Source organism: Monodon monoceros, unplaced genomic scaffold, assembly GCF_005190385.1.
Source record: "Monodon monoceros isolate NGI ecotype Baffin Bay Population unplaced genomic scaffold, NGI_Narwhal_1 Super_Scaffold_5, whole genome shotgun sequence".
In the NCBI taxonomy this organism is placed as follows: Eukaryota; Metazoa; Chordata; class Mammalia; order Artiodactyla; family Monodontidae; genus Monodon; species Monodon monoceros.
This window is the reverse complement of record NW_021703782.1, coordinates 23,525,838-23,542,969: the sequence shown is the minus strand read 5'-3', so window position 1 is coordinate 23,542,969 and position 17,132 is coordinate 23,525,838. Positions and strand designations below refer to the sequence as shown.

The 17,132-nt window shown below is 35.9% G+C and overlaps 1 protein-coding gene across 2 annotated transcripts in view; it reads right to left on the bottom strand.

Annotated features, from left to right (window-relative positions):
• Nucleotides 1-17,132, bottom strand: part of MFSD14B (major facilitator superfamily domain containing 14B) — a 72,939-nt gene that overhangs the window by 23,193 nt on the left and 32,614 nt on the right. For both annotated transcript variants that reach the window (XR_003790758.1, XM_029202412.1), the window contains exon 3: nucleotides 10,529-10,591. Coding sequence is in view for 1 of the 2 variants with exons in the window: in XM_029202412.1 (XP_029058245.1) it covers nucleotides 10,529-10,591 (63 nt within the window). In the remaining variant the exon portion in view is untranslated. The remainder of the gene's footprint in view (nucleotides 1-10,528; nucleotides 10,592-17,132) is intronic.

Genomic DNA, 17,132 nt, shown 5'->3' with positions numbered 1-17,132 from the left:
GGAACCATTGCTGACAGAGGAAACACAAGGTTGGGTTCTTGCAAGCCTCTGGTCACATAGTTTCATTAACTGATCAATACATAACATTGATTAATGTGTGTTTCTGTTTAAAGATGCCTTATTTAATATGTATATTGTTGATTTATTAACAATGAAGTTTCAGCTGACAGCCCTATGACTCATGTCTGAATGAGGCTTATCTAACACAGTATTTTCTCCATAAGGTACATCAAAGCCCTCCTGCATATAGAAATACTTGACAACACTTTGGCACTACACTTGGGGCCATTTTAAACAGAGAAATTGTCAACAAAAGGAACAAAAATGCAAAATATATGGCATTACATGGACTGCAAAAAGAACATGTTTATAGTGAGACCTGAAACAAGAAGAGAGAATGTCCCCTTGTTCAACCTCAGCTGGAAACTCGCAGTTGGGCAACTCAAATTCCCTCCTTATGCCATACATAAATGAACATGAAAGCACTGTATTGATTTGGGGGTTACAAATAAATTTAGCGAGTAGGCAGATCTGCAAATATGAAATCCTGGAAAAATGAGGACCGAATGTACTAAGCCATGCTATCGTGGCCCAACGAATACTGGATAAAACATGGTGTGTAGGAGCCTAGGTGTGGATGGCAAAATTAACCAACAGTTAATACGTCACTTTTGTAAATTAGCTTTCCCAGTCCAACAGGTTTTTAAGGTGGCATAATTAATTGGCCAGTAATTCTGACATGGCCTTACAGGCTCTAATTTGACAAAACAGCAATTAAAGCTTATTGTTCAATTAAATACAATTATCCAATAAACTTTTTAGAGCATACAAAGAATAGCAAATACAACTCATCTGAAGCAGAAGTACATGAATTTTATACTTTATATAGCCATCATAAAAGTTTTAAGCGTAAGTTTTCCTTAACATGCAGTTGGCAAACATTTGACTAAAATAATTAGGTCAATACCCTTAACAAGTTTTAAAACTAAAAAATTTTTTTTGTTTTCCTTCAAATATTTTAATTAACTTTACAACTGAGTTTGAGGGGGCAATGGTACCACCAATGAAGAATAAAGTACAGTTATTTAACTACTTCTGAAAATTTTCATTTTTCCATGAAAAAGTTCACATCTTATAACAAGTATCCTTTTATAAGTATCCTTTATAAGCCGCAAGGAACCTGCAACATATAGACATAGTTTACCCCCAAATTATATTCATTCACTTTGATTTTTCATACAGTATTTTACTAATAATGACTTTTATCTCTTTCACTTCTTAAAAGGACATCAAAGAGAAAATTTCACACTAATGGAATTGTGGTTTTTATTTACATAACTGACAAATGCAAATCCTTTCACATAAAATAACCGTACTAAAACAGTGGTCACCTTTCAGACCTAGGACCCAGTAAGACCCTGTACAGTACACAGCTTCCCTTCCCAGGGTGCATAACAATCAGTTTAACAGGGCAAATGAGAAATATGATCCACAAAATGACTTTAGTTCAACTGAAGTCCGGGAAAGGGAATTTGTGAAGCATGAAGGTCTAAGAACAGCTGGTAATCCTGAGACTTCAAGGAAAGAACAATATGGGCAAGAGGGCTGGAGTGTTTTCTTTTGATAAGGGGAGAAAAGGGGATGGATGTAGGGAAGATCCACTGAAAGCAGAAAGAAAAGCATATGAAAGTGCAATTAAATTTAATTAAAATATAAAGAAACAGACTGTTTGTCACAGGCTTTCCCTTAATCTTAGAAGTAGTAGGGCCATTACTTCAAATTGATTACAAGAAAGAATAACAGCTAGCATTCCTATATGCCAAACTGTTCTATGCCTTTCACACAAACGTCTTACCTTCTGAGATGGGTACTATTAGGGTAAGTAGCCTAAGGCTCAGGGCTCATAAGCAGTAGAAGAGGGATTCAACTCAGGTGTGAGGTGGCTCTAGGACCTGAGACTAACCCATAAGCCCATAATTCAAACCAATTATTACACTTTTTTTACTGACATTTTAGTGGCTCTATCCTGAAGCATATAAAGTACTAGATTTATCTACTTGTGAATTCTCTTAAACATGTTTTAATAAATGGATAAATTAGCAGCTTGTTATAAAAAACTATTTAAAATTTATGAAGTCATCTCTCTCAAGTAGGTTGTTTTAACTATTTTATTTACAGATAATTAAAAGGATATTAAAAGGACAAGTTCCTGTCCAAATTAAGAAAGCAAGAATTACTGTGTGTGTGTGTGTGTGTGTGTGTGTGTGTGTGTGCGCAAAGCACTTCAGTACTTAGTAATCCTAAAGAGTAGCTATAAGAGGACTTTAAAGGTATCTTGTTTTTTATTTTTATATTTTTAATTCTTAGAAACATCAGCCAACAGTTTCTCTGTGTGCTTATGCTATGCGCTGCTTCATAATTTAATTCATTAAATAGCAGGATGAGACAGCTCAGCAGCAATTCCCAGGATTAGAGAAACTCTTGACATATTAAATGTCCCCGGATGAGTGTCCTGGTAGATCTACATGGCCATCTCCTTGATCAGACTTGACCATCAGGTCTAGACTAAGAAGCACTGCATGTGAACTTCTCTGGCCAAGCCCTGGGATGGACTGCTGGGTCTTCTACTTTTTCGCCTTTCCCACCCCTTGCTGTGAAGTCAAAGCTAGACAAGATTAAAGCTGCATGCTACAGAGGCATCTTCTTCATATCAATTGATCCAGGTGTAAATCAACCCTGGGCATCTGGCCCACTTAGTTTTAGTTTGGGACACTGATGAAGATATCTAGTTTTGTATTAAATATAAAACATGCTAAAGAAGGAAGCTTCAAGAAGTTTCAAGGTAGACACTGGGCAATCAGACCAGCTGGTCTTCATGAAAAAATGATTACAGTCACTCTATCTGCTCATGTTAACCAGCAGTAATACCTAGACTTCATCTACTAAGTCAAACCACAGCATCTCAGTCTGGTTATACTTCCAATGAAGTGTAGCCAAAACTATAATACTTTAGTGGTTAATTTTATGTGTCAGTTTGGCTAGGCTATAGTACCGAGTTATTTAATCAAATACTAGTGTGGGTGTTGCTGTTGACAGTATTTTGTAGATGTGGTCTAACATCTACAATCAGTTGGCTTTAAAGTAAAGGGTATTACCCTCAATAATATGAAAGTCTTGTTTAATCAGCTGAAGGCCTTAAGAGCAAAATCTGAGGTTTCCAGTAGAAGAAAGAATTCTGCCTCAGGACTGTAGCATTAACTCCTGCTTGAGTTTCCAGCCTGCCAACCTGCCGTACATATATCAGACTTGCCAGCCCCACAATCATGTGAGCCAATTCCTTAAAATAACCCTCTTTATATATATTCTATTGGTCTTATTTCTCTGGAGAACGCTAACACAACTTCTTACTGCTAGTCACATAACAATGTCTACCATATGTTTCAATTCCATAAAAATAAAAACTGCTATTGAAAAATGTTTGGAGAGTAGGACTTTCAAAATCTGAGAAGAGGGATCAAGTGTGAGTTTTTCCCTTTATAACTGTTAAGATGAACAGGTACTTAAACTAATAATCATTAAAATGAGGGGATTATCATAAAATGAAGTACATCATTTAAAAATAAAGAACTGAACAATCATTAGAAAAATAAACAATAAACAAAGAACTTGAAGGCACTTCATAAAAGTAGCCAGCAAATAATGTAAAAATACCCAACCTCACTTGAAATCAAAGAAATAAAATTACATTGAGACATCATTTTCAAGTTTATCAGATTAGTGAAGATCTGAAAAGTAATACTTGTATTAGAGCATGGTGAAACAGATACACACACTGTTGATGGACGTGTGAAATGGCACAACTGCTCTAGGAGATAATGTGGTACTATATATTCAAGATCTTTTAAAATGCCCAAACTTTTCTACTCACTAGTTATACCTTTACAACTCTATTTTTTTGGGAAACAATAAAAAATGTAAAGATTTATTTTAAAAAATTTGTTACAGGGGCTTCCCTGGTGGCACAGTGGTTGAGAGTCCGCCTGCTGATGCAGGGGACACGGGTTCGTGCCCCGGTCCGGGAAGATCCCACATGCCGCGGAGTGGCTGGGCCCGTGAGCCATGGCCGCAGAGCCTGCGTGTCCAGAGCCTGTGCTCCACAACGGGAGAGGCCACAACAGTGAGAGGCCCGCATACCTCAAAAAAATAAAAATAAAAAATAATTTGTTACAGAATTATCTTCAGTAGTTTGAAATTAGAAACCACTTATACAAGGAAATGGATAAATTATGGCATATTCATAAAATAGAATAGTATACGTATAACCACTTCAAATACAGGAAGTTTTTGCTTTGCATGGTAGTACAGGACTGAAAAAAAATGTGCAAGCTGAAACCATGTAAAGTGATTTTAATCAATGGGAGAAACGGATTTATTCTACGACATTTAGAAATTTTTGTCAGAACACTGAAAACTTTTACTATCAGTTATACATGTTTAGTGAAATGAAAAAAATAGTAAAACTATCAATAGTATTTATTTAGTACACTGTAATTTAAAGAATTAAAGTGTTTTATTTCTTTGTAAAAAACTTATCAAGAGTCATTTGAACAGTGCTTGTCTTCTTTGTAAGGCATATAATGTATGATGCACGGTATCTTCTTTGCTTCGGAAAACTGTCATACGCCTTTTTAAGTTTGGATCAGCTTCCAACATTTATCCTTTGTGCTTTCAGTGTCATGCAATATCATCTCTGAGACCTCTTTTATTTTTTTAAACATCTTTATTGGAGTATAATTGCTTTACAATAGTGTGTTAGCTTCTGCTTTATAACAAAGTGAATCAGTTATACATATACATATGGCCCCATATCTCTTCCCTCCCGCGTCTCCCTCCCTCCCACCCCTCCAGGTGGTCACAAAGCACCAAGCTGATCTCCCTGTGCTATGTGGCTGCTTCCCACTAGCTAGCTATTTTACGTTTGGTAGTGTATATAAGTCCAAGCTTTTTGCTGGCATCACTTCCTCTGGGACATCTTTATCCTTTTCATCACAACCATTTTCCTCATTTATGCTGATAAGTTTATCTTCACTAAGTTCCTTTGGCTACACATCTAGAGTCTCTCCAACCAGCTGGTTCTTCTATAATTCCTCTGAGGTTCTATATGAATCCCACTTCCAGCATTATCATTATTTATTTCTTTACTGCATTCTCATCCTTGTTGGCCAATTCCTTCTTTCGATGATCCATTTTTGTAAACTGTCATGTGGGTTTCTCACTGGATCAAGGAGGCAACACAATGGCATGTTTTGCTGTACGTGCATGAACTAAGATGCACAGTGACCGGTCACCAACACTTTGAAATGCGTGACTGGTTATGATGTGCATCTGTTATTTATGTAGTATTTTGTGGACTGAGGAGTTAGCAGCAGTTTGTATTTTATGCAGCTACTCAGTTAATACACCAGGTAATGGAATTCTGATTCGTGCTGAATTGGGAGACTCATGTTATATAACCGAACTGTGGTAATTGAAATTTGTGCATATTGGAACATGCAAGAGGGGGCTGCCTGTATTTTATGTAGTTTTAATGTTATGGGGAAATTACTATGATATAATTAGTGACCGCTGATACAAGAAAAAAAAGATACACAGTTAAAGTCTCTGAGTAAGCTGGATCTTGACTATATAAAAATGCATAGAAAAAGACTGGAAAGAAACGTTATTTCAACAGTATTTACTTAGTGCCTACCATGTGCCAAGAACTGTTCTAGGTGCTGGGGACAACAATGAGCAAAGTGGACAAAAATTCATGTCTTTAAGAAACTTCCAGTCTAAAAGAGGAGGGGTGATGAGAACACATAATAACAAGATAAGATAAAGCAAAATATACAGCATGTCAGAGGTAAGATAATGCTTTGAAGAAAAAGCAGAGAAGGGGGATTGGGAGTGATGAGAACTGGACACATTATTCAAGATGGTAGTCAGTGAAGGCTTCACTGAAAAATGACATCTGGGTGAAGAGCTGAGGGGTTAAGGAGTGAAGCCTGCCAAAATCTGGGAAAAGCAAGCAGAAAAAACAGTACCTGCAAAGCCCTCAGGCCAGCACTGGCTGAGGAAGCTGTGGCTGCAGCAAGGTCAGCAGGAAGTGGAGGAGAGAACAGGGATGACACCAAAGGAGAAAACAGGGTGTGGGTGGGGTTGATTAAGAAGAGTGCCACAAACTGGTTTATATTTTATCATGATCCCTACTGAAAGGAGACCAGGTACTGTTTTGATTATAGTTCTATTTTGAAGGTAGAATCACAGAACTTGCTGATGGATTGGGTTTGGGATATGGAAGAGAAAGAAGACTGATTCCAGGAATTTTGGCGTGAGCAAGAATGGCATGACCAGTAACTGATATGAGGAAGACTTGTGGGTTGGTCAGGCTGGAGGGGAAGACCAGGATCTTAGTTTTGGAGCTGTTAACTTTGAGATACTTATTAGGCAAGGAAATAGAGATGTCAATTAGGCAACTGGATAGACAAGTCTGAAGTTCCGGCCCAAGGTCGAGGAAGATATTTATTTGAGAGTTGAAAGTGAGTAAGTCTGAAGATACCACCAAGGGAGTAAGTGTAGAGATAAAAGAAATTGTTGTCCATGGCTTCAGCCACCCATCTGTCAGAAGTCTAGGAGATGAGGAACATATATTACTTGCCAGAAACAGGGTTAAGAAAGAAGTTAATTTAAAAACATAATTTTAAAAAAACTCAAGTTACCATATGACCCAGCATTTCTACTCCTAAGCATGTACCTAGGATGAAGTGAAAACATATGTCCACATGAAAACCTGTACACAAATGTTCACAGCAGCATTAGTCACAATAATCAAAAACTAGAAACAGGGCTTCCCTGGTGGCGCAGTGGTTGAGAGTCCGCCTGCCAATGCAGGGGACACAGGTTCGTGCCCCAGTCTGGGAAGATCCCACATGCCACAGAGCGGCTGGACCCATGAGCCATGGCCGCTGAGCCTGCGCTCCGCAACGGGAGAGGCCACAGCAGTGAGAGGCCCACATACCGCAAAAACAAACAAACAAACAAAAAACTAGAAACAACCCCAAATGTCTATCAACTGATAAATGGATAAACTGTGGTATATCCATACAGTAAAATATTATTTGGCCATAAAAAGAATGAAGTACTAATATGTGCTACAACACAGGTGAACCTTGAAAACATTATAAGTGAGGGAAGCCAGTCACAAAAGAACATATTGTATGACTCTATTTACATGAAATGTCCAGAAGAGACAAATCTATAGAGACAGAAGGTAGATTTGTGCTTGCTTAACACTGAAGAGGTTAGGGGGAAATGAGAAATGACTACTAATTGGTACAGGATTTCTTTCAGGGGCAATGAAAATGTTCTAAAATTGTGTGCTGATGGCTGCACAACTTTGTGAATATATTAAAAACCACTGAATGTACATTTTAAGTGGGTGACTTGCATGATAGGTGAATTATATCTCAATAAAGCTGCTGCAATAACCAAAAACAAAAACAAACAACTCCAAAACTAAAACTGGAGAATTCACAAAACAGAACTGGTTACTCTTGCTTCCTTAATTGATGCTCACCCCAAATCTAAACCTTCTCTTCCATGCATTATGACAGTAAACTTAAAAAGTAAAAGTTAACTGTACAAAATCTACAAAGATAAACAAAATACATAAAGAAGAAAATTAAAAATCATCCATAAATCCACATACTTTCAAATTTCAGGTTTGAAATCATTTTCTCCCCCTGCTTATTTACATTTATTTTGGTCAAAACACACTTGAAACCATACTGTATAGTTGTATATCCTTTCTGTTTCACACATTACATGGTGTTCTTCAAAAACATGTTCTTTATATGCCTGTATTACATTATATGGCTATACCACAACTTACTTTTTTTTTTTTTTTGCGGTACGCGGGCCTCTCACTGTTGTGGCCTCTCCCATTGCGGAGCACAGGCTCCGGACGCGCAGGCTCAGCAGCCATGGATCATAGGCCCAGCCGCTCTGCAGCATGTGGGATCTTCCCGGACCGGGGCACAAACCCGTGTCCCCTGCATCGGCAGGTGGACTCTCAACCACTGCACCACCAGGGAAGCCCCCACAACATATTTCTTTTAATTTTAAGGCATTTAAAAAGTTTCTATGTTTACTATTACAAATAGCTCTTTATCCAAACCTCTGAATAACTCTATTTGATAAGAACAACTTTCTAGAAATGGAATTACTTTGTTAAAATATGTGAACATTTTTAACTCTTAAAATACTGCCTTACAGAAGAGCTATATTTATCCTGTCATCAACAGTGCACGGGGACCCAATTTACCACAAACTGAAGTAGTTCTTGTCAGTTTAAAATTTTTTCCAGTGTGTATGTAAAACTATTATCTCATTTAATTTGGGACTTACTGCTTATTAGTGATAAACTTATTTTCACACTGACATCTTTTGTAAACTGCCAAGTTACACCCTTCTTTGCCCTTCTGGGATATCAGTCATTTTCCTATGGTTTTACTTTGTGACTGCTTTTATGTATTCCTCCTTCTATTACCAATAACATTTTGTCATTTGCATTTTCAGTTTGATGATGGTGGCTTTGACTTTCTAAAGTTAAAACATTGATGTAAATGACTCAATTTTTTCCTTTATGAATTCTTTTTCTAAAAAAAGAAAATCTTTCCCCAAACTGGTAAGAAAAATGGTCACCAAGATGTCCTTCTAATAGTTTTTGCTTTTTATGTACTCTTCTTTGCAAAATTTACTGAGTATTTAGCACATGAATGAATGTACTATGCTGATAGCTTTACATCTACTAGCTCATTTAATCCTCATAATCACCCTACTAGAGGTTTTTTTTATTTTTCTCATTACTTCATAATGAAGGGGAGATTAAATTATATGACTAAGGTAACAGTTAATAAGATGTAGACAGATTTAATGTTAAAGCAATCCAAAGCCATATTCATGCCACTGTGCGCATATCCATATTAAGATATCTTAATAGAGCTGTGCTTTGCTGTTGGGTTCTCTTATTATATCCCCACCCCAGAAACAATAGCCAATTATTAAAGTACATAACTCCTTACTTAAGTTCAATAAATTGAAGTTCAATAGTCATTGAAGGTTAAATAAATTCTTGTCCACACCCTTGAATCAAATACTTTTTGTTCTATGGTTTTTTAGAATAATATTGTGGATGTCTCTAAGTGAAAGTGTAATAAGCATGCCACTTGACTTTAGGGTGCAGACCTAACTGGTTTTATTTAGCAGAACCAGACTAAAACACATTTTATTAGCTCCACAAGACAAAAGAAAAAGATCCATGGTAACTTCCACAAGAATCTACTGTAAGGATAAGCTTATGTTGTATTTTTAATCAATGCCCTCTCTCATTTAGTTTTTCTTTTTATCATGTAGTTAAAAACTGCTCACAAACTGGTGCTTAAATGAACACACATCAGATTCTTGATAATATTCCTCCGCTCAATGAGTATTAAAAAGTTCTTGTTTTACTTTGTTTAAATTGCCCTGGTTTACTTATGTTATTATTGTAAGCATTCTCAAAATGCTTTTTGAAAATAGGCAAAGAATAAATAGTATTTATGACAATTAATGCTGCTCAAAGCTATGAATTCAGCAAATTACTAGGGTATAATTTTAAGTGTGCTGTTCAGCACAAAGTAAAATTAAGTAGGTTGATATTATCTAAGTTGAAAAGGACAAATTACATGCTATACCCATATACTTTACTACAAATTGCGACCGGAACATAACATCATATTTTAACCCCTATTTATAAGCTTTTCTGACAAATATCACATTAAATTTAAACAATGAATTAAGCCTAATTAAGTCAAGTAGTTGAGAGCTCAGAAAGTTATGGCTAGAACACCAGCCTTGCCGAAAGACTATACATACAACTAAATCCTGATTGCTCCTCTTCTTCAATCTCAAAGTCTATCTCAAAAGAAGATACTAATACTTGCCCATTTTATTCTGTTGATACAGCAATTAAAAGTTCACATAGGGCTTCCCTGGTGGCACAGTGGTTGAGAGTCCGCCTGCTGATGCAGGGGACACGGGTTCGTGCCCCGGTCCGGGAAGATCCCACATGCCATGGAGCGGCTGGGCCCGTGAGCCATGGCCGCTGAGCCTGCACGTCCGGAGCCTGTGCTCCACAACGGGAGAGGCCACAGCAGTGAGAGGCCCGCATACCGCAAAAACGAAAACAAAAACAAACAAAAAAAGTTCACATAATTATACCCTTCATATACTGCTCTGTACATGCTAATAAAAATAAAGTACTGTTCTTACCAGTGTCTTATGGATTTGGGTTATATTTTATTTTGACTTTGATAATCCAGCTAAAATTCTGATTTATAGAATTTACTAATGGTAACCATTTCCCTATGTTCCGTTTAAACTTCCAGAGTTAAACTACTAAAGGTTCCTGGCTTTGGTTCACTGTGAACCACACAGAAATTGTTCTTACCTTTACACCTTGAATGAGACCATTCATGAGGAATGTGTGTTGAGGAAATGTTTCATGCAGAACCTACAAAAAGCAAACAAACATCAAGAAAAATTCAAAAGCAAATTAAAGGGAATGATTTCTGCCTCTGTTAATGGCAGACTAGGTAAACAAAATAAACCCTGGAATGAAAAAACTTTAGGTAACAATGACTTATGAAAAGGTAACAAGATAGTGAGGCAGAAATCTAAATAAAGCAGTAACCTAAAAAGGTTATGCCCAACATTCAGCTGCTTTTGCTACAAAAGCATTTGTAGCAAAAATAAACTGTTAAATTGGCTACCCCCTCAACCACCTACAATTTTAAGTATGTACTACAAGCAGCTATACAAACTCAGGTATGAACCTGCAGCCCAGCTTCATGTCACCTACGAAGTCCAGGAAACCTCAAGCCTTAAATTTGGATTACAGTGATCCAGACTGGTAGCACCTCCAGATGTCTAGGAAGAAAAATATCTAAAATCATTTCTGAAAAGGTCATCACCTTGGCTTCAAATCAACCGTATGTGTATTTTTCAAATATAATGACAAGCACATAATCAAAGGTAATCAGATACAAAAGTAAATAAGACATCATGAACAGCAACAAGCAAACAAAACTACAAAACAGAAACAGACTCTCAAAGACCTCACATTTTGGGATTACTCAACAGACTTTAAAATTAGCATGTTTACTTTGTTGCAAGATATATAAAACAAGCTTGAAACTCTGTAGCAGATTAAAAGAACAAAAAGAAATTCTAGAAGAGAAAAAATGCATTAACTTTAAATTAGAAACTCAATGGATATGTTTAACAAGATTAGACACAGCTTAAAGAGAATAACTGAACCGAAAAGTAGGTCAAAAGAAGTCATCCAGAATGCAGCATAGAGAGACAAAAAGACAGAATATAAGAGAAAATGTAAGAAACACAGAGGGTCCAGTAAGAAAGTCTGACAATTAAACTTGTCCAGTAATGAGAATGAGGCAGAGACAATATTTCAGGAGCCAATGGCTGAGAATGTACTAGAACCAATGACAAACATCAATGCAGAGATTAAAGCAGCCTAACAACTTTTAAGCAGTATAAAAAGAAATCCACATTCACAATTAAAATTATAGAGAACCAAAGAAAAATACCTATAAACAGCCAGAGAAATACAGATTGCTTTCAAAAGAACAACAGTTAAACTGTTTCATAATTGTAACAACTGAACCCAGACAAGGAGCATGCTATTCTATCATCAATATAATGAGAAAAACAAAACAAATGCCAACCTAAAATTCTATACCCAGTTAAAATGTCCTTTGAGGACAAAGGCAAATATAACATTTTTGACCTAGCAAAAACTAGGTTACTAACTTACAGTAATGAGTTTACTAACTTATAGACCCCAATTAATAAAATATAAAAAATATACTTCCAGGAGAAGGAAAATAATCCAGATGTAATTAAGGTTCAAGATGCAAAACAAAATAAAGAGCAAAGAAAATGGTAAATATAAATGAACAGGGATGCTACAAAACAAAAATAATGGGTCTTATAGGTTTTATTTTCAATTATACAGAATTAAAATACTTAATAATATTAGCATAAATGAGGTAAATGACTATAAAGTGTTAAATTCATTTACCTCATTTATGCTAATATTATCCTAGATGAGAGTCAAGATATTAATATTAGACTTTGATAAGTTTGCATGTAATGCCATGGTAACCAAAAATGACAGGAATAGAGTAGAATACTTCTAATATAATAGGAGAAAAATTAGCCTAACTATTCAATGCAAAAGAAGGCAAAAAGGAATAAAATGACAACTGAGAACTGTGGTACACAGAACAAAATAATGAGGTAACTGAATTCACGTAGACTTAATACACCAGTTAAAAGGCAAAAAGTATACCACTCTAAAACCAAATTTTAGACAGAAACTGAACCACAGCATTTGGAACCACAGGATCTCTTATACATTGCTGGTAGAAATCTAAATTAGTAATAATCACTTTGCAAAACAATTTAGCAAAATCTGGTTAAACTGAACTTTTGAATACCTATGATCCAGCAGTGTTTAACCACCAAAGAAAATCAAGCATGTGAACACCAGGACATGTACAAGAATGTTTATAGCAGCACTGTATAGACAATGGAACAACTGGAAACAAATGTTCACTACCAGGAGAACAGAAAAATAACTTGTGTTAAAAGTACATAATAGAAAAAAAAGCTTGAAGCCCCAGAAGACAACATGAACATTATACATGTTATATACTCTTTTTTAGAAGTTCAAAAATAGTCAGAATTAAATAACATAGATATATCTTTGTGTGTATATATATATAATAATGTGAGCTAGAACTAGAAAATAATCAAGTAAATGATAAATAAATAAATTCAGAATTGTGGTTGTCTTTGTGGGGGAGGCAGGGAAAGAGTAGGCAAAGAGGACACAGAAATAAATTGTTGTTGGGTTAAGCATGGGTTCACAGGTGTTCCAAACATCCTTAAAAAATATGTTATAGAAATAAATTTTAAAAACAAAGAAGGATAAAACATAAAATAAGGGGGGATGAATGTTTCATTCCATGAGTGAAACAATGAAATCTATGTATCACGAAAAAAGAGTTATGATTAATCTAATTCTATGCACCTGAAGTCCTATGAATTATAAAAAAAGGGGGGCAGGATAGAGCAACTGTATTCTAACTTTAGACAGTTTATCTCCACAGGTTCTTCAAAAAATGAAATTAAAATGTATCCATAGAAAAATTACTTCCAATCTATCTCCTAACACATACTTTTTAAGGTTTAGAAAAAATCTGTCATCTAAGCTAGTGGCATTTGAACTCTACTTCCTGTACTGAAAAAACAGAAAAGTAAATGAAGGACACCAAATATCTCCAGCAGAAAATCATCAAAGTTTTCAGAAAAATCTTCCTTAAATAACAAATTTCACAGGATACAGAGATACAGAAATTTTCTTTAAAGAAAAAGGAATACAAATCAATATTAGAACTGTTTAATAATTTGTCATATGCACCACCGAAATATGGTACAATAGCAAAACACCAGAGTCAGTATATTTTAAAAAAAGTTTCTCTGATCCTGGGTGTGCCAGTTATTTATCCATTGTCTCTTAGCCCCACTTTTTCCCTATTATACTCTGTCAGACCAAGGCTGAGAGCTTACAGATATTTTTCAAACTCCCCTTTGCCCATGGATTTCTTCACAGTTTTTGCCAGTGGGAAACAATAGGGTTGGGGTAGTGCTGGTGAACACTACACCAATAACTTCAGAGCTGTCTTCATTCTGTCAAAGGGGCAGCAATGCTTCTCCTCTGCTGCCCCCTGCTTTGTCCTCACCCTCCAGACCTCTGACCTGCCCTAAAACAATTCTACACTCAACATGACCCAAACATGCATTCACTTATGCAGGTGATACAATCTAGGAATAAGAGATAACCTCTTTAATTTGGCAAAACCATATCCATGTATGAATGACAGAACTTGGATTTACTGAACTGCACATTAAAATAAAGATCTAATGGAATTTCTGGCAGTATGAGAGGCTGTTTCTGGGTAATAGAGCCATGATGCAGGAAGTTCCTCTAAAATTTTTCAATCTGTGCTTTTTAAAACTTTCCTACTTTTTCCTATTTAAAAAAAAGAAATAGTAAAATAAAGTTTTATTAAACAAGTACGTAAAACAAAACAAGTCAATAAAATTTTTTTTACAAAGCTAAGGACCAAACCTTCACAAAATAAAGCAGCTGAAAACAGCAACGTTCCAAACTTATGATAAATTCAAAAAAATTAAAATAAAGTATATAATTTTACTACAAAAGACAATAACTGTTACCATAATAAAGTAAACCTAATGATAAAAAGTATATTAAATATCTCAGATAAGATCAAAGCTTTCATTTTAAATATCTTTCTATACTAAAAACTTCAAGAAAGATATTATCTTTTTTCTTGAGAAGGAATACAGTAAACATAAAATACAATGGCATTTGCTTATCACTTAAAAAAAAATTTAGAAACTTCAGAGAACTGAATTGACTTCCAGTACAATGAAGCTAATAAATATCTGTGTGTGTATATATATTACATTCAAACATACACACATATACAGCTGTTCTTCTCCACTTCTACCTAAAGTATCACTGATATGACAGAAAAAATATGAAACCAATTTATAGCATTCACTATTTACTTGGAAGAATAGTGAAACACTTCTGGATGATACAGAGCAGATGGGAAAACGCTGAAAATGAACCCTAAACGAGTTGAAGAAAATAGTCACATGTTAAGGTGAAAAAGATCCTTGAAGTAAATTTTTCAGAATCCAAGGAAAAAACAAAAAAACAGAACTGGAGGAGGAGGAAGAACATCCATAACTGAATAGGTCATTAAAAGGTTACAAAATAAGCCCCTGCTATCTTGCTCTCAAAGCTGCTGACCTCTATATTTGTCCCCAAGATAACAATCACAAGCATAGTTCTCTGAAGTGGGGCTTGTAAGTGGGATAAGTGCAGAACTGAATGGGGGTGGGATTCAAAACTTAGTTTCCCAGGTCACTTATGGCTGCCAAGAGTGCCACAAAGCCTTACAATCACTTGAGAAACTACTTCAGCACTATAGAGGAAATCCCAGAGCACCCAGACTTCCAGAACTCCTACAAGCAGTGCTTGCATTCGGTACTACAGAACAGGGATTTCCACCTGGGCTGGAGAATGACACTCTATAAGCTACCTGAGGTGTCTAGAACATGGGTGGCAAATTGGTAAAATGATATGCTCTCTGACTCATATTTTCCAAAGTGAGCTGGCTGTCATGTGCAGATTTCAGGAAATTTCACCAAACTCCATATGGTTTTCTAGTATTTCATAGGAAGTCAGAAGATTTCAAAACATGGGGCCTGAACTGCCATGTCACCGACTGGCTAAGTAGATAGTGGCTGCTGCAGTAGAAAGAGCATGTATTCCACCGATAACACCAACCCATTCTTACCCCCACTTCTCACATTTACTACACTTGCATAGCCCCAGAAGACGTTTGTTTTCACAATCCCTGACCTACCCCCTCATCTGTAAATATAAATATGTATAAAATTCAACAAAAGAAGTTGAAAAAAACCACTGGAAGGCACAAAAAAGAACATAGAAAGGAAAAGATAATCTACCTCACTGCCAAATAACCAAATCATGGTAGGAAACAGAAGAAAGCTTTAAAATAAGTGTAAGTGTCCTCCAAAAGATTCAAGAGGATGCCACATGCATTAAAAACAATGTGTTACACAAGGACCAGCACCAAACAAAGCAAAACAAGTAAGGAAAGTCTTCAAGAATTGATTAGAAGATAATATAGAAAGAGGAAGAAGAGCACCAGAATGGAAATATAATAGGGTAAATCTAACTGAATACTGACTGTATAAAATATAACAATGTATTATATTGTTTAAAAAATATATAATTTAGTTGCACAACAATAATGGAGGTAGAAGAGAAACACATCTCTCTCAACATACGGCAGAACAGGTAGACAAAAACTTCAGTGATTATATAAAAGGCATCAAACATAATTAACTCCAAATAGTTAACACTTAAAACACTATTCCAACCACAAAATACTTGCTCTCTTCAGATCACGTGGAACATTTATCAGAATTAACCATATACCAGAATATAAAGCAAACTTCAACAAATTTCAAAGAACCGAAACAATTCATCACAATATGTTCTCTAATAACGCAAGCTAGAAAAATCCCAAATGTTTAGAAATTAGAAAATACACTTCCAATAATCCGTGATTCAAAGAAGTTATAAGAAATATTAGAAAAAAGAATGAACTAAATGATAATAAAGATACAATAAATTAAACCTCATGAGTTATATGTATATCAATATTAATGCTTGAAAGGAATTTAGTTTTAAATACATATAACTGAAAACCAAAAAAGGGCTGAAACCAATGTTCTAAGCTTCTTTATGAAGAAGCTAGGAAAAGAACAGCAAATCCAACCCAAAGAAATAAGGAAATGAGGTAATGTTTTAAAAAAGAGAAATCAGGGGCTTCCCTGGTGGCGCAGTGGTTGAGAGTCCGCCTGCCGATGCAGGGGACATGGGTTCGTGCCCCGGTCCAGGAAGATCCCACATACCGTGGAGCGGCTGGGCCCGTGAGCCATGGCCGCTGAGCCTGCGCGTCTGGAGCCTGTGCTCCGCAACGGGAGAGGCCACAACAGTGAGAGGCCTGCGTACCGCAAAAAAAAAAAAAAAAAAAAAAAGAATGGAATCTTGCCATTATGCTAAGTGAAATAAGTCAGACAGAGAAAGACAAATACTGTATAATTTCACCTATATGTAGAATCTAAAAAAACAAAAGCAAAAAACCAAGCTCATAGATTTGTGGCTGCCAGAGGCAAGGGGGCAGGGAGTAGGCAAATTAATGAAGGGGGTCAAAAGGTACAAACTTCCAATTATAAAACAAATAAGTCATGGACCTAGAGACTGTCATACAGAGTAAAGTAAGTTGGAAAGAGAAAGACAAATATCGTATGATATTGCTTATATGTGGAATCTAGATAAA